At 50.3% G+C, this 21737-nt stretch overlaps 1 protein-coding gene across 1 annotated transcript in view; it reads right to left on the reverse strand.

Annotated features, from left to right (window-relative positions):
• Positions 1-1249: 1249 nt before the first annotated feature.
• The window catches only part of GRB10 (growth factor receptor bound protein 10), a 47565-nt gene continuing 27077 nt past the window's right edge, over positions 1250-21737 (reverse strand). The window contains exons 8-13 of the mRNA XM_082473197.1: positions 18401-18478; positions 17304-17420; positions 16360-16426; positions 16062-16149; positions 6842-6935; positions 1250-4144 (exon numbers count right to left, since the gene is read on the reverse strand). Of these exons, the coding sequence (XP_082329323.1) occupies positions 3998-4144; positions 6842-6935; positions 16062-16149; positions 16360-16426; positions 17304-17420; positions 18401-18478 (591 nt within the window). The 3' untranslated portion in view covers positions 1250-3997. The remainder of the gene's footprint in view (positions 4145-6841; positions 6936-16061; positions 16150-16359; positions 16427-17303; positions 17421-18400; positions 18479-21737) is intronic.

The following is a 21737-nucleotide window of genomic DNA, read 5'->3' on the forward strand; positions in this document are numbered from 1 at the left end:
GCACTCACAGATTTTCCACCAGCATCTCCTGCCCTGGGTTGGTCTCAACCCGCCTTGGTGAGCAGCCCCTCCTCCATGTTCCCAGTTCTGCCAAGGATGGATTTCCCACTTGTCTCCTGTCCTTGTTAATGCTGTATACTTCCCAAGATGAGAAGGGTTGCTATGAGTGTACTGTTCTAAAACCCAAGGTGGTAGGATATTTTCCTGTTTACATTTCACAAGTGAATGCTTTTATCATAAAAAAATTCTTCTTATAATTTTACGAATCCCTCAAAATGGGTTCTAAAAAAACCAATAAAAAATGTGATCAAGGCGGCGAGATCAAGTTTAAAGTCGTGCCTTTGCTACGTGTTGGACCCTGGCCCAGCGTTTCCTCCCCGGGGAGGACGGAAACGGCGGGTTCTTCCTTGTCACGCATCTCTGTACACTGCACACCCCACCATCGTGCACTCTCTCGCCACACAGACTCTCACAGGCCTCTGCACCTGCCCTGCCCACGTCCAGCCTTCCTCATGCCCCTCCACCTGCGCCCCACATGGCACGCTTGCTTCTCCTCTCCCACACCGCGGACACACACAGCCCTTGCCACACACCCTGCACACATTCACACACCAGCTCCCCCCCCCCCCACCCACACCTCTCACGAGGATTGCTCTCGCTCTAAGGGCAGCCTGCCTTAGGGGGATGAGCTCCCCGAAACCGAGGACCCACATTCTGAACACAAGTGATGGGAGAGTTCAAAAGCCATAGGCTGGCTCGTGACAAGCGACTCTCCGCCTGGGGTGGGGTGCGAGGAGGCGAGTCAGACCCAAGGACGGCTCACGTGACCATGCCCTCGGACCCCCAGGTGAGGCCCTGCGGGAGCGGAGATGCAGGGCATCCATTCTCTTACTCTTTCCGCCCATTTCTTGTGTGACTGCAAAATCCAGGTTCTTGAACCGTCACTGTCTCACTGCGGTGGGACGCATATGCCATTGGAGGGAACAGATGTGAGCTTTTATGACTTTCCTAAGGTGTTTGCTACACCTGAATGGGGAGCTGATTCCTCCCGGAACATTCCGAGGGCCCTCGCGAGGAGGGGCCCGCCCAGCAGGGCCGCGCCAGCCTGCACATCCCATCCGTTCTCTGTCACTGGTTTCCAGCCAGGTAAGAAGCACGTTGTTAACATATCCTAAATCATTTCCCAAGATTTTCGTTGGCTGACTGGCCCAAGGGCTTTGAAGTAGAGAAACAGACATTCCAGGCAATAGAAAATGAAGAACACTGTATTAATGTTTATTTCTAATGACAAGAAACAGAACATCAGTCCCTTATTTGTACAAAAATACCTGAACGTTTACAATTAGGTTCATGAGCCGAAGAGCTATGTACAGAAAGGAACAAAGCACATGGAATAAAGGTTTTGTCTCTTCGGTTAATCCCTTCCGCAATCCCCGAAAACGCCTACACATCAGGCCATTCTACGGTCACTGCAGGTGGCACTGTGACATCACGGCCCCCGGTGAGCCAGCCCCACTCCCTCCAAGGTGTGCCAATGGGTCAAACCCTCAGGTATTAAGTGCAGAAAAGAGAAGACAAAACATCTAGACGGAGGCACATACTTCTTCAAGGTTTAGCAGACGGAAGAACATTCTGGAACTCTAACGCATAAGGTCACAGAGCTCTCCTACTTAGCGTGAATCCCCAGAGCATTTGGCGTTTTCCTTCTCAATTCAGACCAGGTTGCTACACGGAGTTTCCATTTAGAACAGAAAATCACAGGCAGAGATAAAAAGTCAACAGGCTCCAAAACGACCCTGAGCTGTCCCGTTTACATTCATGTCATTTAAATACAAAAATAAAAGTCGAATGTCCTTCAGCCCCTGGCTGGCCCGGCTGGACGCCTGCTTCTTGCAGGGGCTGCCTGTTTGCAGGTGGATCCCCAGCTGCCCGGTACAAGGGAGGTGGCTGGGGCCCTGGGAGGGTCACTCTCCGTGACAGTTCACTGAGGCCAGGAAGTACACACAGAACTGTTCGTCAGAGTCAAGCTTTAGTTCTGCTTTTAAATAAAACGTATATTTATAAATATGCAATACTGCCGATACTAGCTGTCTATTGGAGGGGGGAGTGAGTCATCTCACTGCTGGAGACTGGTCTATGTAAACAGAAAAAAGAAATTGGAGGTGGTTTTTTTTTGTGCTTGATTTTTGTTTTTTAAAGGTTTTACCTCCAACCGGTGAAGAGAAAAATGTCTAACGGTGTAACTGGAGCATCAGTCCCTCCAGTGGAAGCAGGCTGCCAGGTATGACTTGGAGAATGACCTAATTGTCAACGGTTGGAAAGATTAACAGGCTACAGAAAAACCAAAAAAAAAAGCGAAAAACCAAAAAAAAACAACGCAATTGAGCATTCATGGTTAAAAACATGTTTTACTAAAAATGCTTCATTTGTCTAAGTAGACGCTTCATGGAAAACAAGTAGAGTATGGCTAGTCAACTAACACACAGTGTCTACACCACAGACTGAGGTACAGCGGGTATGTGTCACTGTGTCCTAAGCCATGTGTGTCCCTTGGGAAGTGCTGCAGCGGGCGGGGTCCGGGGGATCCAGTGGCCAGCAGGCCAGAGGGGCCAGGGAAGCGTGGCAACCGTGATCTGGGGATAAGAAACCGTCCTTCACCAAGCAGTCTGCCTGCCTGTCAGGGGAGGCTTTCCTGCTCTGCAGAGACAAGGCTACCCTCACATTGGAAGACTCGGCTAAGGGGACAGGGTGGAGGGGGGGACAATGCAAGCCACCGTCTGACTCAGCTCCTGGAGTGGGATGCAGAGTTGTCTTGGTAACCTGTCCTCAGCCAATACTGCTGTGAGGGATTCCTGACCTCGGCCAGCCGACGAGCCACCCACCGCCTTGCACGGGCTGGCTCGGGGCCGTCGGCAGGATGGAGGCCACCAAGCAAGACCTTCCCCTGCTGGGCTGCGGGGCTGCCCTCTCCAATGTCTCCATCTCTGTCGCCATGGAAACCCACTGGACACGGAAGCAGACCAAGCAGGTGCCACTTCCTCTTAGGTCCTCTGATCCACTGCAGGAGGGAGAGCGGCCCTGCCAGGCCGGCACCACTGCAGAGGGGGTAAGGCAGTGATGGTCCTAGAACAGGCTGGAAGGGCTGCAGCTGGGCCAGGCGGCCTGGTGTCCACCATGGGTGGGCGGTGGGTACCCACTGTGTCTCAGGCAGGCGGGCCTGCGGCCAACTACAGGCAGCCACTCAGCCCTGCATGGTGTTTTCCAAGGAACAAGCCACCCGCAGTGTGGAAGGCACAGCCCGTGGAGTCGGGTGACAGCATGAGTGCGGGCACGTGCTCAGAGCAGGGGCTGGCAAACCACGCTGCCTGCCTGGCCACAGGACATGCCACGTGCCTACCACAGGAACACCTTTTATATCAAAAAAGCTTCCAAGGAAACTGGGGAGGGCTGGGGTGCCAGTTGCCTGGGAGTGACCTGCAGAAGGTGGGCACCACCCTCTGCAAACAGTCAGCCTCTGGGGGCTGCCCCTTCGCAACTGTCTTTGCATCTTGCACAGACTGAAAAGCCACGGCCCCTCTTGCCATAAGCTGAATACAATATTGAAAACAAGGAGTGCAAAAAAGGGATCAATACAAAAAAGTAAACATATCAGTTTTAATTGTCAAGATTATTCCAGGGCGAGAGTTCATTTCCAATCACTTCTCTCCAGCTTGTGTTCCTCCATGGCCCAGCCAAGACCATCATTCCAGTTTATTCTCGAGTCTGCTGTCTTCCGACCTCCCCGGTGAGGCCAGCGAGAGGGGCGCGGCCCTGCTGGATCTGCAGCAGCAAATCATCATCAAGTCCAAGAAACCAGTTGATCGTGGTCGGTCAGCGCCTAACGCACCCATCTTGCTCCGAGCCCCAAGGTGCAGACAGACGTGTGTTCTGAACGACGCACAGACCTCTTCACTCCAGTGTCAGCGTCCTCCAGCCTGCAGCCAGGGTAGACCGGAGGTCATAAGGCTACGCGGATGCAGTGGTGCTTCAGTCTGCAAGGCAGGACCCCTTTGTTCAGCTGGTAAAAGTCAACAAGCTGGATCAGGTCAGAGAATTTGGTGTTCCCGTCGTCAAGGCTGAAGAAGGTCTGCCCGTCATCCTCGCACTAGAGAGACACAAGAAGACCTGCCAAGTCAGAGGCCACAGCTCGGGGACAGAACAGGCCCCAAAGTCAGGATTAGTGCCGTCCACCCGTAGTGAGGCTCTAAGGGACACACATGGAGCTGGTGAGGTGAGCTAGAAAACGCCAGGGCAGGAGGTCATGGGGGGAGGGGTTTGTGCTGGGTGCTGCCAGGTCCCTAAGCTGCTGGGCAGAGAAGGTCCCCTGCTCCTGAGCTGGTCGTGGGCAACAGTCCCAAGCTCCTCCTGGCTCACCTGCTCATGAGGGTGAGGTTGACCAGTTAACCTGTGAGTGTCCACGCATTCAGCACACCCCATGGAGGACGGTGAGGTTGACCAGTTAGCCTGTGAGTGTCCATGCGCTCAGCACACCCCATGGAGGAGAGTGAGGTTGACCAGTTAACCTGTGAGTGTCCATGCGCTCAGCACACCCCATGGAGGAGGGTGAGGTTGACCAGTTAACCTGTGAGTGTCCACGCATTCAGCACACCCCATGGAGGACGGTGAGGTTGACCAGCTAACCTGTGAGTGTCCATGCACTCAGCACACCCCACGGAGGAGAGTGAGGTTGACCAGTTAACCTGTGAGTGTCCGTGCACTCAGCACACCCCACGGAGGAGAGTGAGGTTGACCAGTTAACCTGCGAGTGTCCATGCACTCAGCACACCCCATGGAGGAGGGTGAGGTTGACCAGTTAACCTGTGAGTGTCCATGCACTCAGCACACCACACGGAGGAGGGTGAGGGTGACCAGTTAACCTGTGAGTATCCACGCATACAGCATGCTCGTGTAAGAGTACACAGCCCTGGGCTCTCACAGTAGGACCCCAGGCAACCTCCTTCACCCCTCTGACATTCACTTTGCTCCATTACGAAGCAAATGTTGGAACACTCTAAGGGATTAATGAGATCATGTAGGAGAAGAACCTTGCCCAGGTCATGGACTATTTGGTAGCTATTTTTCTTAAAATGGAGGACATCTACAATATCTCCCAGAAATGACTATATTCTTCACATCGATTTTAATTGAATGAATTTGGAGATCAATGACTGCAATATAGTGCGGTCAGGAAAGTTGCCCTGCACTGTTCACACAGAGGAAGGTAGCCTTAAACCTGTGTCGATGCATAAAATAAGAACCACTTCTTAATCCACAACCTCTGTTGGAGCCCCAAGCACATCCACAGCCTGTGTTTAAGCCCTGAGGTTACAATCTCGTTGCTACACTTCTCAAGTTCCTGTCTGTCTGATAATTCTAGGATTTGGGGTTATTTGGGACAATGGTATTACATATTCTGCTGGCCAGTACTTTTTCATTTTATTTCATATTTGAGGCTAAGAGAATAACATCTGGTTAATAATATAATGCAGCAGGAAAACAAAAAGGACTGTGGATGAGGCACTTTCCCGTGAATAACAGTCTCCAGGTTTGCTTATTACCATGTTTTGTGGAATCTGTGAAGCCTGGGCTGTGACCCACAGTCTGTCCCTCCCTGGTGGTCCAGGACAGGACACTGAGAACTGTGAGGGCCTCATTTTCCTCGTTTATACAGTGAGGGCATCGGGCACAGCAGGAAGCGACTTCAACCGACAGTGCCAGGCAGGCTGCTTCCCCCCAGGTCCCAAAAGACAACCCTACCTGCCCTTCCCCCTCCCGTTCATGCCTCCTGCGCCTGCATGACTCTCCAGACAGTCGGTATAAAGTCCTGGGCTCAAGCACCCTTGAAAAACGCCAGGTCCCACTATGTGAAACGGATGCATTTGGTTACTTCAAGCCTTCTCAGGGCTTCACTTTGTAAAGGACAGAGTTATATCTGGCCACCCTCTTTCAGCAGCATATTTCCCAGGTCTGGGTTCCAGAGGAAACATTTCACGAGAGTTGTTATTACCTGCAGAATTGACCACTTCTATACAACAACATCTATGAGTACAATGTACATAACACATTTGGTATTCATTTTGTGTATCTCAGCCCCACTGGGACTACGCATTCTCGGAGGTGCTGACAGCTGTCTCCCACACAACACCCAAGTCGTGAACTAGAATCTGAACTTGGGCACATGGAAGAGGTCAGTTACATTCGGCAAATCTAACCATCATCCTTAAAGAGAGTGGTGTTGACTAATACATCATAATCAATAATGAGGCTTTTGAAATTGTTCAAAGGGAGAATCTGTTTTCTGATCCAAGGACCCAGTGGAAGGATTAACCCTTCTCTTTGGGGTCCACGGGTCAGTTTTCTACAGGCTTCCTGAGTCCCCCTGGTCCACACCCGCACAAATCAGACAAATCCTGAGATTAAGTGGCCAACAGCGCCCGTCTGCACAACCACACGTGCTCCTTCCTGCACCACGTCCTGGGCTAACGGCTCTGCTCTGTGTCTGCCCATCATCTGACCTTGCTCTTCCCATCAGGTGCTGTCTCAGGGGCACCTATGAGCTACACAGGCGTGTCGGGGCCACAGTACAATGCCACTATTTTCAGTGTTCTTCTAGGGAAACACTGTTCCCAAGTTCAAAGAACCAACCTCTCAAGAAACTCCTGAAAGGATCTCACCGGTGAGCTTGAAACTGTCTGATGTTTACTGTTTCATAGTCTGCTTAGTTGAGACCTTGAAAATTGCATTGAGAACAAAACCGGCACACAGAAGAATAAGAATTAGTGTGAAAAACATCAATACTTACAGGTAAGATCTGGAAATTTTTAATTTTCTGATGATGACACAACGTGAGGACAAATGCCTTTGGATTACTCTGGCTGTCACGGAGGAGAAAAAGCCTGGGAATGGAAAGAGTCAATTGATTGTTAATTTAGAAAGTCCAGACTGAATATATATATGAATATATATATACATATATGATGCTTCAGGAGGTTTTGGGAGCTGAGTGAGCTGTAGAGCAAGACCACCCTCCACACCCAGACTGCTTTCTGGCTGTCACTCTCCACTGAAAGGAACCAGGGCTCCTTGGGGACATGGCACCTCTAGGGCTGAGGCAGGGAAGGTACAAGGTGACGCTGGTATACTTTGTGCCAGAAAGTAAGAAAGCTGGCCCAAGAGGCAGTGTGGCCCAAGCTGGGCACCCAAGTACATAACAGAAGGGATAGATTATAACCCAGAGACTAAAACAAGAATCCATGACTCCACACTGGTGTGATAAATAAATCATAGGCGAGGAAAAAAAGCTCTTCCTAAGAGCAGAAAGCCAGCTAAATAAATAGAGAAGGATGATGAATTAGAAAACCACTATTTGGCCATTTGATTAAGAAGATCTTTAGTGGATGCTGAAACCAGCATCAAAGTTTGATGAGAAACAGAATATTTTCATAGTCTCAGCATCTACCCCCTAACATTTATGACAGAGGGACACACAGTAACCTTCCAATAGAGAAACCCGGTGGATACCACCTTCAGGTATTCGAGTTACCACCACCAGGAATGAGACAATCCACCCCAGCACCTCCTGACGGGATGCACTAAAGGTGACCCAGCATCACCTCCAGGGAGTTTGCAGACGGCCAAACCCGGCACGTTCTGCCCTCACGGGCTCCTCCAAGTGTCAAGACACAAAGGAAGACAAGGCACGTGCTGGTCCAGGGCAGTGCTGAGGCCAAGAAGTTCTTTTCCTTGGTGATGAAGGATGCAGCAAGGACCCCTGGTAAAATCTAAGTGGCATGTCAGGTGACCGAACCACGTTCGCGTTAATTTCCTAAGTTTTATAATGATACTGTGGCTTCCTAAGAGAAGTCCTTGCTTTTAGAAATTTTATATTGAAATAATTACAACTCACTCCTAAATGGTTCTGATAAAAAAATGAGAGAGAGAACATGACAAAGCAAAGGTGCTACAATGTTCACGACTCAGGTGCCTGGGTAACACGTATACAGGAGAATCCATTATATGATTCTTGCAAATTTTCTACAGTTTGAAATTACATCGAAAAGTCTACAAATAACAAGCGATGGCCAGGATGTGGAGAGAAGGGAACCCTCCTGCACTGTTGGTGGGAATGTAAATTGGTGCAGCCACTGTGCAGAACAGGATGGAGGTTCCTTAAATACTAAAAACAGAACTACCATATGCTCTAGCAATTCTACTCCTGGACACATATAAATGGAAAAAATGAAAACACTAATTTGAAAAGATACATGCACCCCAATGTTCACTGCAGCAGTATTTACGACAGCCAAGATATGGAAGCAGCCCAAGTGCCCATCAACAGATGACTGGATTAATAAGATGTGGTAATATACACATATATACAATGCAGTGTTACTCAGCCATAATAAAGGATGAAATTCTGCCATTTGCAGAAACATGGATGGACCTACAGAGTATTATGCTCAGTGAAATACATCAGACAGAGAAAGACAAGTGCTGTATGATATCACTTGTATGTGGAATCTAAAAAATAATACAAGTGAATATATATGCAAAGCAGAAACAGACTCACAGATACAGAGAACAAACTCGTGGTTACCAAAAGGGGAGAGGAGAGGAGGAGGGACAAATTAGGGGTATGGGATTAGCAGATACAAACTACTATGTATAAAATAGATAAGTGACAGGAATGACACTGTGTAACACAGGGAATTATACCCATTATCTTGTAATAGCCTACAATGGAGTATAATCTGCAAAAATACTGAATCACTATGCTGTACACCTGAACCCAACACAATATTGTAAATCAATTATACATTAACTAAAAAAATACTTTAAAAATTAGAATAGCACCAAGAAGCATAAGTCACTGCTTTTACAGTGATTCCAGAACAAATCTGGAATCAGACGGGAAGACCAAGTTATTCTTTAGAAAGGAAGAGGCCCTAATCCCAGTGACAAAGTAGAAATGGCCTGAGAGGAAACATACTTTAAAGGTATTAGACACCAAATTGCGGTAATCAGCTAAACCATCAGTTTCTAGATTGTAATGTCAGAGGGAAGGCAGTTACATAACCCTGGGAAATCCCATGTTATAAAAGGGAAAAACGGTTTATTTTACTACAGGACGTCTTGGAGCCTTTGGAATGTAGATACTCATCCCGACTCCCTTAGGGCCCCAGCATGAGTTTTCCTATCTTACCTGACTCTTTACAGCATCTTTTATTACATACCAGCCCCTCTTTGATAGCATTTTGCAGGACACGTGTTCTGCAGGATGCACCTTGGAGATGTGAACTGGGATGGAATGGCACTGTGGGGCCGGGCGGGCGGGAGAGACGGGGCCTCGGAGCTGGAGCCGGACCCATGTGTGATACGCTCGGTGCCGGCGGAGCCCGAGGGCAGGAAGACGAGAGGGCCAGCTCCTCCCCCGGGCAGGGCTGCGCGTCTGCGTCTCCCAGTCTGTGCTCTTTTCTCTGAGTGTTTCACTAGCAGAAACCTGGGGGTTGGCAGCGCTCAGTCTTCCCGGAGGAGAAGCTGGGGCTGTGCTTCCTCACCTGAGTCCCCAGTGAATCCCCTGATGCTTCCTTCTGAGCCCCAAGGAGGACGCTGCCGGCCTGCCTCCCAGTTTGGGGTGTGACCCGGGAGATCCTGAGGCTGCCCCGCCGGCTCGGGTTTACAGGTCGTGCCTAACGGTCGTCTACACGGAGGAAAGGGGGTAGGGCCTAGGAGTCAGCGAGATTCGGGAGCTTCAGATCACGGGCCGCTGCCTTGCCAGCCTCTCCTGCAGGACCGTCTACACGCTCAGGGCTGTTGTGTAGTCAGTGTGGACACTGGAGGCATTGGTGATCGCCACCAGCAAACCACAGGCGCAGGGATTTCGGGGCGGGCCGGGGGGTGGTTACTGCAGAGACCAGGCTGGGAGCTAACATGCCACGGACGCCTCTGCGTAGGGCATCGGAAGGGAGCATGGAACGCAAGCGCTGAGGACCAGGGGAGGCCTCGCCTCTGCTAGGACTGAAGTCAAGGCTCACGCGCCCTTTCAGGAAAGCACAAAGGGGCTGAGGGAGATCAGAGTGATAGCACAGCTCAGGCGTGCGGCCCTGGCACTGCACACACTGCCTCGCTCAGGACTCACAGCAGCCCTGTCCCCGTCCCCATCTTACAGTCAGGGAAGCGGGGCCCAGAGAAGTCAGGCAAACCCTGCAAGGTCACACAGCCAGCAGAAACCAGGCAGGAGCCCCGGCACAGCAGGAGCAAGTGCGCAGGTGGTTCCTCCGTGGCCGGTGAGCATCCTACACTTTTCTGAGGCGGACTGCTTTAGCCCTGGGACGGCACCCTGCTCTGCCCCCGGGAGGGAGAGCCGCAAAGAACTCAAGTCTTGACAAAGATGTTGCCTTCCGCCCAGCGGAGGGGCCTGGGGCGCGGACAGAGGGACCAGCTCACGACAGACAGGCACAGGGATGGGGACTGGGGACAGCAAGGGGGCGGTGGGGCTTGACCCTGAGTGTGAACGAGGCAGGGGCGGGACGGGGGGCACAGAACCTTAAACGCTGCAGGTCCCGACAGGAGCCCCGGGGGGAGGTCCGCAGGGGGGCCCACAGCGCAGGACTGGCCCCTTGAAAAGCTCCTTCCGTCCCAGGCTCTGGGACGGGCTGTCGGTGGCAAGAAGGGAAGGAAGGGAGCAGCCAGCGAGTGCCAGCCCCGCGGCAGGCCCTGCAGGCCCGGGGGTGTGAGCGCAACACGCACACATGTACACGTGTGCACAGACCCGTGCTTGCACGCGCGCACAGGTCACCTGCGGGGGGCCGCCTGGAGCCAGCGGACTTCAGAGCCGCCTCCCGGGTTGACTGCAGGCTCCGCTGTCTCCTTCCAGCCCCCCTCACCCCCACTCCATCAGTGATTTGGGGCTAAAGGCCTAGGAAGCGGCCTTTTGTAACGGCTGTACATCTGGCCTGCCTTCCAGCGCTGTCTTCTGCTTGCTGTCTGACTCTCTACATTGGCTTCCCTCCATTGTCTCTGCAGGGAGGGGTAATGCCTAGGAATTGATTATTTAATTTACCTTGTTTTCCCAGCACATTTCCACCCTGAACAAGGGGATGAACGGACGACGTGGCATCACTGCAATGACGCACCGCCCTGGGCCCCAGGAGGGATGCTGTGGCCACGGCACCAAGTGACGCGTCCTGTGGAACCTTCACTTCTCTGGCATTGTCAAAAGAGGCTCTTTTGTCCCTTTCCTGTTGGCCCATTTCTGTCCCCCTCTAACGTTAAAAGAACCTCATTATAGGAATGAATCACTAGGCAATTGAAACTAACTCCTGACCTATGCTCTCCTGAACGCACACCGTGCCTCGTCTAACCTGCTGATTCTTTTCCTGGATAAAAAGAAGTAAGAATGAAGAATTAGGCAGTTAAAAAATGACTGGCTCTCTACCCTCAACAGCCCCCTTGGCAATCCTGCAGGCAGATCCCTTGGGCAAGATGACATCTGAAGAATCAGCCAGTCTGCACGCAATGGACAATGATTCAGAACCCAACCTCCTGCCTCGGTGATTCACTGGGATTCTTCCCCTCCACCTGCCACCGTTTTTCCCTTTCAACACTGTCATGGCTGAGCAGAATCTTCAGAGTTGGTCTCAGGACATGAGTCCACCTTCTCCCCAGATTGCCGGCTTTTCTGATTAAAGCACCTTTCCTCTTGCCTCTTGAGTTAAAGCTCCTCACACTTGCCTCTTGAATTATTGGCTTATGACTTACGTCACCTGGTGAGCAAACCCACTTGGCTTCCTTGGAACGAGTCTCACAGATGATACGGTAAATGGGACACCACGAGAACATTTGGGGGCTCACTTTGGATGGGGTTTAGGGCTGTAATGGGTAAGCATCTTGTCCTTGAAGCCCTGGGGACACACACAAACCTACAGGCAAAGAACATCACTAAGAGAGGAATTTCGGAGGGCAGGCTTTTCTCTCTCAGGCAGAAAGTTCAGAGGAGAAGCATCTTGTTTGTAGTCAGGAGGGGTCATCTCTAAGGCTCTAAAAGGGACTGTTCTATGATCAAGTGATATTTCAAATAAGTCGTTTGGAACAACTGTACAGCCACATGGGAAAAAAGTCAGATCCATCTTTAAACAGTGTACCGGGATAAATAAATTCTGAAATGTACCTGGGATCTAAACACACAAACAAAAATGAACACACAAAAAAAGAAGAAATAATCATGAAAAAAAAGGAAGGAAGGAAGGGAGGAGAGAAACAATACAAGTTCTAGAGGATAACATGAACAAACTCCTTTGTGATTGAGAAGCAGGAAAAACTTGTATGACTATGAGTCAAAAATCCAGAAAGATACAGGCTAAAGGACAGAAAAGATAAACTTGACCATATTTAGAAAAATTGTATAACCAAAACCCAAACAAAACCAAACCCAAACCCAAACCCCCATCAGCTAAGTCAAAAAGACAAATGACAACCTTGGAAAAAATTGTTTGTAAAAAATGGATGTAGGGGCTTCCCTGGTGGCACCAGTGGTTAAGAATCCGTCTGCCAATGCAGGGGACACGGGTTCGAGCCCTGGTCCGGGAAGATCCCACATGCCGCGGAGCAACTAACTAAGCCCATGCACCACAACTACTGAGCCTGCGCGCTAGAGCCTGCGAGCCACAACTACTGAAGCCCGCACACTGCAATGAAGAGTAGCCCCCGCTCGCTGCAACTAGAGAAAGCCTGTGTGCAGCAACGAAGACCCAAAGCAGCCAAAATTTAAAATAAATAAAATTAATTTAAAAAAGAAGTATATACAAGAAGAATGGATGTAGAAAACTGGGCAAATACGTACTGACAGTGCAGCAACACAAAAAGGATTGGAAGTGAAACTGGCCCTTAATCATATGCTAGAGACCCAGCCTCCTAGATGAGGGAAAGGCAGGCGACTCTCAGACATCCCTGGGGAGGGGAATCAGGCCGTAGTTTACAATATTACCCCTCCGTTCAACACTCCCACTTCTACGAGACACTAGCAAAAACATGAAGATGAGGCAGTGTGTCATAATAGAAGCCTGGAAACAAGGAAGCTCTATCGTGTGAAAGAGAACCCAGCAGGGGACAAGGAAGGGGGCAACCCTCCTGGCCATCCCACCCCAGCATCCTCGGGCCGCAGCTGAGCTCAGGGTCGGACCTCCGTGGCCAGTACACGCCTCTGTTAAGGTGAGGCAGACTACGAAAACAAATGTGTTTTGCTTATATTTTTAAAAGGAAACAACAGAAGGATAAACAAACAAACACTGATGAAAATGTTTACCAATTGTGGAGTTGGGAGCAGAGTAGAGTCACCAGGCAAAATACCTTATTTTATAACTTTTGACTTTGGAACCAAGGCAATGTTTTACATAGTTTTAAAAGCAGCATTAAACTGAAGAGGAAATAAATCAGAACCACTTAACAAAAATCAGAAACAAACAGAGGAATGAACCTGAAGACATGGCAGTTTGGTGGTAGAACCATGGAGAAGAATTACCTTAAGGTTGGTACTTTAACATGACTTGCCTGGAATATTCCTTAAGGAGTAAAAGGGCTGCAAAGAAGTGTGAATTCAGTAGTACTGAAGTAATATTATCAATATTTTCATGATGTGATATGGGATACAGCAGACAAGTACAGAGTGAGGTAAAACAAATAAGTAAGCAACTGTCATTAGTAAGATTTTTCAGAGGAAGAGAAGAGAGAGACAATAAAATCAAAGGCGTACACATCCTGTAATTTTCCATTTGAATTGGCAATATCAATGTGAACCTGTAATCTATTTTTCAGTGTAAAAAGCCTATGTCCTAGTTCTGCCCACGGAAAAGACCTACCGATTTGGTTTCCAGACACCATTTCCCACTACAAAGAATTAGGGCCCCTAAGAGAATGTGTCACACCAGAAAGCAAACCTTATTAGTGTTGGGTCAAAAGAACTCAGGAACTAACTTGAAAGAGGCCTGCCCCATGGGACAAAAAGAGGGCATAGGGAACATCAAGAACATTAAGCTTGGATTGAAACAAATCAAACACATAGTATCTAAGTTCATCATGAGAGTTAAAAAACAAAACAGAACATCTCATTTGTAAGCACTGGAAGATGGCAGAATACCAAATTGTGATCCTGAAAACTGACAAAGGAAAGAGAAAAATCAAGCACTTAGCTACCTTTCCCAGAAAAACAAATATGTGATAAGGAAAAGGCTTTTAGCTAAGGAATGATGAAGGAATAATAGAATTAGAAAACAATGACTCTGTGACCTCTAATGAAACAATAAACCTGGGCGGGTTCAGTTGCTCAGACCATTCGGTGTAGGGGGCTGGGAGCTGGACTGGGGGCCCGGGCTCACAACGCCAGACCCCCGCCCAGCCCGGGATCAGGAAGCAGGACAACTTGGGGCGAGCAGTACAGACATGCAGCCCCGAAGCTCTGTCCCGGAAGAAGGCTCTGAGTCTAACCAAGCCTCTGCCCACACTTTACAGGAAACGAGGGAGACAGAGGCACACAGTCAAAGAGACCACAAGTACACAATTAGCAAATGCCCTACTTCTTCAACAAAGGAAAGATATGAAAAAAAAAAAAAAGGAAAGAAAATGGAGTGGTGGGGAGACTACTATTATATTTAGGGAGACACAGACACTTCAACCAGACGCCACGGGTGGATCCTGGTTTAGACCAACTACATTTAAAGGACTTTCGTGTGTGTGAACATGATGGGACTTCTGAGGACACTAAGAAACTCTTGTTTATTTTAGATGCAACGACGATAGGGCCGTTGTCTCAGAAAAGGGTCCTTATTTTTCAGACACTCACTGAAATACAGTTACTGGTAAAAATTCCGAACGTCGGGGATTTCCTTTAAAATATCCCAGAAGAAGAAGGAAAAAGTAGAGGAAGAAAAGTGGAAAAAGTTAGAAGGAAGAAGAGGAAGGCAAAGCGGAGAAGAGGAGAAAAAAATAATAAAAATGTAAGAAGGGGAAGAGACCAGCTCAGGTGAGCAAATTCTGAAGCTGAGCAAGAGGTAGACGGGGTTCCTTACCCTCTCCTCTCTCATGGGAATTTTTAGAGTTCCATAATAAAGCGTTTTAAAGATGAAGAATTTAAAGAACAAAAGGACTGTTGTGAGTTGAGCAGCTTCCGAGAACCTGTCTTTTGAGTAGACCCAGTGAGAGGCAGCTATGACAAGGATGGACCAGGGCATCCAACTAACTCGTCTGGGTCTCTTTTTGGGGGGGTGGGGGGTGGAGGCAGGACTCGGGCTGAGCTCCGCAGGGACCATGCCCCCGGTCACGGTCACTCACATGTCTGCAGCCACACCCGGGGCAGGTTCCTCTCATTCACTGTGATGCTGAGCCTGGCCGCCGGGTTTGCCTTGACCACCAGCTTGAGAAGCATCAGCTTGAGAAGTGCTTGTGCACCGGGGTTGACCTCTTACCCTTGGCATCCCCGTGATGGCCACGATGCACCCAGGCTAGCCTGCCAGAGACCTGTGCCCAGGCACCTCGGCACACAGCCACGGCCAGCACTGGCCACCAGGCACGTGAGCTCTGCTGGCCCCGGTGGGAAAAGCCACCCAACCAGCCCTAATTGTGAGAAACGATACAGCTTTGCTGCTTTGCGTCACTAAGATCTGGGGTGGCTGGGGCAAAGGCCAATGACATAAGGCATAACGCAAAGGGTGTAGGCAAGAAGATATGATTTTCCATTGGCCCACTGCCTTATTAATCAAAAGTAAGCAACATGCGTTCTTCATCTGCTCGAATTTCACCAAGGAGGTAGGGAACGATGTTAGCGTCTGGACAGAAATGGACTGCAATCCCTCTCCTCCACTTCGGAGCCGTGCAAACCCTGCAGCACCCTCGTTCCCCTGAGCGCCCCGCTCCTCTCCAGAACGAGGCTGCAGCCGCTGCCCAGCCCCGCACCCCATGGCAGGATGCTCCGAGGCCCTGAGTCCGGCCGACCCTCAGCAGACGCCCACCCTGTGCGTCGTGTCCCTTACCCGTCCACGAGCCCCTGCTGCTTAATGATCCGGTGCGACTCCTCCCTGGAGATCCTGCCGTGAAACCAGTGCTGCGTCCTGTGAATCACTGCGGGAAACAGAGAAGGTGGGCAGCCTGGGGCCCGCGCACAGCGGCTGCCCTGTGAGCTCACTCAGGTCCACACGGGGTCCGGATGTCCGCGGCCACGGCTTTCGTGCTGCGCTCTGGGCCTGGACAACGTTGTGAAGCTCGGGGCGGGCTGGGAGCTCTTTTATTTTATTTATGTACAAAAATATCAGGCCAAGATGCCGTGTTTACCTGTACTTAGGGTGGAAGGGTGGAGGGGGCTTTGGCTCCCGAGGATATTCATCCGCGTGCTTCGCTTCTGTGAAAGAAATCCCCGCGTTAGCGCTAGGACAGCAGAGTGACACAAACACCACGCCACCTGGGACACAGTGGGGGCGGGAAGCTGGCCAGGCGACAGGGCCCTCGACCATGGAATGACAGACACCTCAGTCCCATGTGACCACAAGGACAGACAGCTTACGGGTGGCAGTTGCTAAAAACAAAACCAGAAGCGTCCCCATCTGGTGTGTTCCTAAGGATTCCAGTATGGAAGCAGAGACGTGTTTGTCACACAGAAGACACGGAGTGAAATTCCCAATACATCTTAGGAGAAAAGCACGGGATTTTCCAGGGAACTCAGGCAGGTCTGAACACTGCTCGTGGCCTTGGGTGTATTCTCCTTTTCTGCGCACTCTGAGGCTGAAGAAGGGGGACGCTTTCGGAGCCAGAGCTGTGGGCTTGTGTTTTGTACACTGTCTTTAAAGCTCAGAAAAGCCTGGAAGTTGGGAGATATTCGTCCATCTGGAGATTAGGAACTTGGGCCTCAGAGTAAAAAGAATGTTCAAGGCTGTGAAGCTAGTTAGAGGTCGAGCCACAGTGGGAATACCTGGCCTCACGCTCTGCCCGGAAGACTCATCAGCAGGAATGGGGCTGTAAGCCAAGGGAACCCAGGGCTCTGCTCCTTGCCCCTCCCCCCATGGGAGCCCAGGGACGAGGGTGGTGGGGTGGCAGAGTGTTGAGCACATGCAAGAGCCCAGAAGGGCCAAGGCTTCCTGCAGCTGAGAACTCACAGCCACCTACCCTCCCAGCCTCTCACCCCCTGACGCCAGCACAGAGCCATTCCTCTGGGGGCAGACCAGGGGTGGAGTGGCCACCGTGAGGGAGCCCGTCCTGGCGGGACAGGGCCATGGCCTTACCCTCCAGGCGTGGCCTTCTTCCAGGGCCGCACTCTGAGCCTCAGCCGGGTTCTCGATCACTCTTCCCGTTTGCCCAGAAAAATCCATGGCCACAAGGGAGTTCTCAGAGACACTGCGCTGGAAACGAGAGGCCGTGAGTTCTTAAGATGCATGGAAACAGCCAGGGCAGCAGGTGGGAACCTTGGCACAGAAGAGCCGTGCCTGGGGAGGGGCAGGAGAGGACAGGCAAGTCCCTCCATATCCCAACTCTCTAAGGATCAGATGGAACATTCAGTGCCTGAAGTACCCCTGGACTAACAATGGCTTGGGTTTTTCTCAACAAGAGAAAGAAACGTTCCAATCCTCTCAAGGTATTCGCAGGCCACTTGGTGAGGCTGCTGGTGACCACAGGATTTGGACTGTGTGATCTTTCACAGGGTTCCGAACGTGAACTAAAACTCATCAAAGAAATGGAAACGTCAAGCGCAAGCCAGCCCTCACCATCAGCCGAGTCCTTCCTCGGGTAAGTTAGTTCAGGGAAACACAGGGACTCTTTCTGTGGGATAGTTTGACATCTAGGAACGGACATCGAGGGATCGTTAAGATCGTAGTTTGAGAGGATGAAGCGTGTCTGCACCTCTGGGAAGTAAAGTCCATCCTGAGAGCACAAGATGACTCACTACAATCTCAGTTCTCACAGAGAAAGACTTAAGTGTCACGGTCAACAGCACCGCGGGTCCCACAGCTGAAATGGACAGAAGCGAAGGTGGGAAGGCAGCTCCTCAGTGGAGCTGAGAGTTGCTGTCGACATTTCTGAGCACGTGAATAGAGAGCCCTTAAATGGAGCCAGCTACTGAGGCAACCCTGCGGGGAGGTGTGGGGACGGGGTGAGGGTGGCAGAGGAATCTGCTCCCGGCAGATTCCTCTGTCACACTGTTGGGACGACCAAGTCCACCTTCTGGGAGACACAAGGTGGTGAGATACTCTGGCTTCTCTGAAACGCACAAGCTCGTTCTGCAGCTTCCCTGGTCAGTCTCGTCTGAAACGAGATGGCCACAGCACACACTGACGCAGCAGCTGAGAAGGAACTTGGTTTTGGGGCCGGCAGCTTTACTTACCACTGGAGTTGAGAAGGGAGACAGCACGGCCTTCCTCTGCTGAGGGATTCTGTAGTTCTGGTAAAGGAGCATTCCATACTGAAGGGGAAAGGAAGGGCAGAGTCACCCCCTGGGGGGGCCTCGGGGGCCCCCAAAGCCCCAAATGTGGCAAACCCACGGCCGTGATGGGCAACAGTCATACAGAACAATGAGCAATCCCTGCCAACAGCCTGGGGAACTCGAGAGCAAACACCCAACAGAGCACAGTCTCTGGGGCCTGCCACCACCAACACTCCATAGACAGTTACCGCTGACTGTCTCGGGATGCTGGGTGGGCAGGAAGTAAGCAGGGCAATAACAATGTAATAATGATGAGACAAGAACAACAACTAACCTTACTGAATGTTGCTACAGGCAAAGTTCTCTTCTAAGTGCTTTACGCTGCTCTTTTATTTAATCGTCTCCATTTTACGAAATATGTACTTTATCCCCATTTTACAAATCACAGAACACAAAGAAGTGAAGCAAGTTGCTCAAGGTCATGGTAAAGTAGGGATTCAGGATCTGAATGTACATGCCTGCTCCCAAACCAGCGCTCTTCCTAACCACCAGGCTCCCGGCCCAACCAGCTCAGCGGCTCATGCTTTATTTCCCCAGGAAATAAGCACTACAGGTCCTGCAAAGTCTCATACACTCCCAACATCCTAACCTACGCTCCCCAATTACCCACTCAAACCATACAGAAAAGAAAAAATGTCAGGAAGAGAAAACTCAGATATCAAGTGGGCTGCATCTTCCTCTTCACTGTCCTTTATGGATGTAAGCTCTTTTCCAGCTTGAGGCCCTGCAGTACTCATTTCTAAAGTTAACATATTTGGAACACGATGAAAAGGTCTAACATAGGTACAACTGCACTCCCATGAGAGGGGAAGAGAGAGAACAGGTTAGAAGAAATGTTTGAGATAATGGCCAAGAATTTTCCAGAACTAAAAAAAAACCAACCAAGCTACAGAATCTAGGAGTGGGATAAAAACAAAACAAAAACAAACAAACAAATAAACAAAACCACCCAGGAACATCATAGAAAATAGAGACAAAGAGAAAACGTTAAAAGAAACCAGAGGAAGACACACTTTACTTTCACAGAAGCTATGAGAGGAGGAACAGCTGACTTTTTAACCTGAATGATGGGAGTTAGAAGACAATGGGATGGGTGAAATGCAGGAGAAAATAACCTCTAACCGAGGATTCGACCATCAGTGAAAAGTTCCTTCAATAATGAAAATAAGAAAAAAAATAATGAAAATAAGATAAAAATATACCAAACCAAAATGGAGAGATTTTTGTTGCCAACAGGCCCATACTCAAACAGCTGCTGAGTGGAATTCTGGTCCCAGAGAGAAGAAGAATGTAGATTCAGGGAACAACAAATTGCAGGGGGGACCATCAAGATGGAGGAAGAGTGAGATGTGGAGATCGCCTTCCTCCCCACAAATACATCAGAAATACATCTACATGTGGAACAACTCTTAGAGAACACCTACTGAACCCTGGAAGAAGACCTCAGACTTCCCAAAAGGCAAGAAAGTCCCCATGTACCTGGAGAGGGCAAAGGAAAAAAAAAAACGAGACAAAAGAATAGGGATGGGACCTGCCCCTCTGGGAGGGAGCTGTGAAGGAGGAAAAGTTTCCACACACTAGGAGCCCCTTCACTGGCTAAGACGGGGTATGGCGGGAAGGAAGCCGCGGAGCCACGGAGGAGAGCGCAGCCACAGGGGTGCGGAGGGCAAAGCGGAGAGATTCCTGCACAGAGGATCGGTGCCGACCAGCACTCACCAGCCTGAGAGGCTTGTCTGTTCACCCGCCAGGGCGGGTCGGGCTGGGAGCTGAGGCTCCGGCTTCGGTGGTCAGACCCCAGGGAGAGGACTGGGGTTGGCGGCATGATCACAGCCTGAAGGGGGCTAGTGTGCCACAGGTAGCCAGGAGGGAGTCTGGGAAAAAGTCTGGAACTGCCTAAGAGTCAAGAGACCATTTCTTCAGGGTGCGTGAGGAGAGGGGATTCAGAGCACTGCCTAAACGAGCTCCAAAGACGGGCGCGAGCCACAGCTATCAGCGTTAACAGAGACGGTCATGAAACGCTAAGGCTGCTGCTGCAGCCACGAAGAAGCCTGTGTGCAAGCACAGGTCACCATCCACACCTCCCCTCCAGGAAGCCTGTGCAGCCCGCCACTGCCAGGGTCCCGTGATCCAGGGACAACTTCCCCGGGAGAACGCACAGCGCGCATCAGGCTGCTGCAATATCACGCCGGCCTCTGCCACCACAGGCTCGCCCCGCCTCCTCCGTACCCCTCCCTCACCCCAGCCTGAGTGAGCCAGAGCCCCCTAATCAGCTGCTACTTTAACCCCGTCCTGTCTGGGTGAAGAACAGACGCCCTCAGGTGACCTACACGCAGAGACGGGTCCAAATCCAAAGCTGAACCCAGGGAGCTGTGCCTCAGGAGCAGCGGATTAAATCTCCACAATCAACTTGACGTACCCTGCATCTGTGGAATACCTGAACAGACAATGAATTACCCAAAATTGAGGTGGTGGACTTTGGGAGCAACGATATATATATTTTTTTCCTTTTTCTCTTTTTGTGAGTGTGTATGTGCATGCTTCTGTGTGTGATTTTGTCCGTATAGCCTTGCCTTTACCATTTGCCCTAGAGTTCTGTTTTTTTTTTTTTTTTCTTAGCATAGCTTTTAGTGCTTGTTATCATTGGTGGATATGTTTTTTGGTTTGGCTGCTCTCTTCTTCCTTTCTTTTTCTAATTACTTTCCAATTTTTAATAATTATTTTTTATTTTAATAACTTTATTTTATTTTATTTATTTATTTCTTTTTTTCTCCCTTTTCTTCTGAGCCATGTGGCTGATAGGGTCTTGGTGCTCTGGCCAGGTATCAGGCCTGTGCCTCTGAGATGGGAGAGCTGAGTTCAGGATATTGGTCCACCAGAGACCTCCTGGCTCCACGTAATATCAAACAGTGAAAGCTCTCCCAGAGATCTCCATCTCAGTGCTAAGACCCAGATCCACTCAATGATCAGCAAGCTACAGTGCTGGACACCCCATGCCAAACAACTAGTGAGACAGGAACACAACCCCACCCATTAGCAGAGAGGCTGCCTAAAAATCATAATAAAGTCACAGACACCCCAAAACACACCACCGGATATGGTTCTGCCCACCAGAAACACAAGATCCAGCCTCATCCTCCAGAACACAGGCACTAGTACCCTCCACCAGGAAGCCTACACAACCCACTGAACCAACCTTAGCCACGGGGGGCAGACACCAAAAACAACAGGAACTACAAAC

This window comes from Balaenoptera physalus, assembly GCF_965194825.1.
Source record: "Balaenoptera physalus genome assembly, chromosome: 8".
Classification (NCBI taxonomy): Eukaryota; Metazoa; Chordata; class Mammalia; order Artiodactyla; family Balaenopteridae; genus Balaenoptera; species Balaenoptera physalus.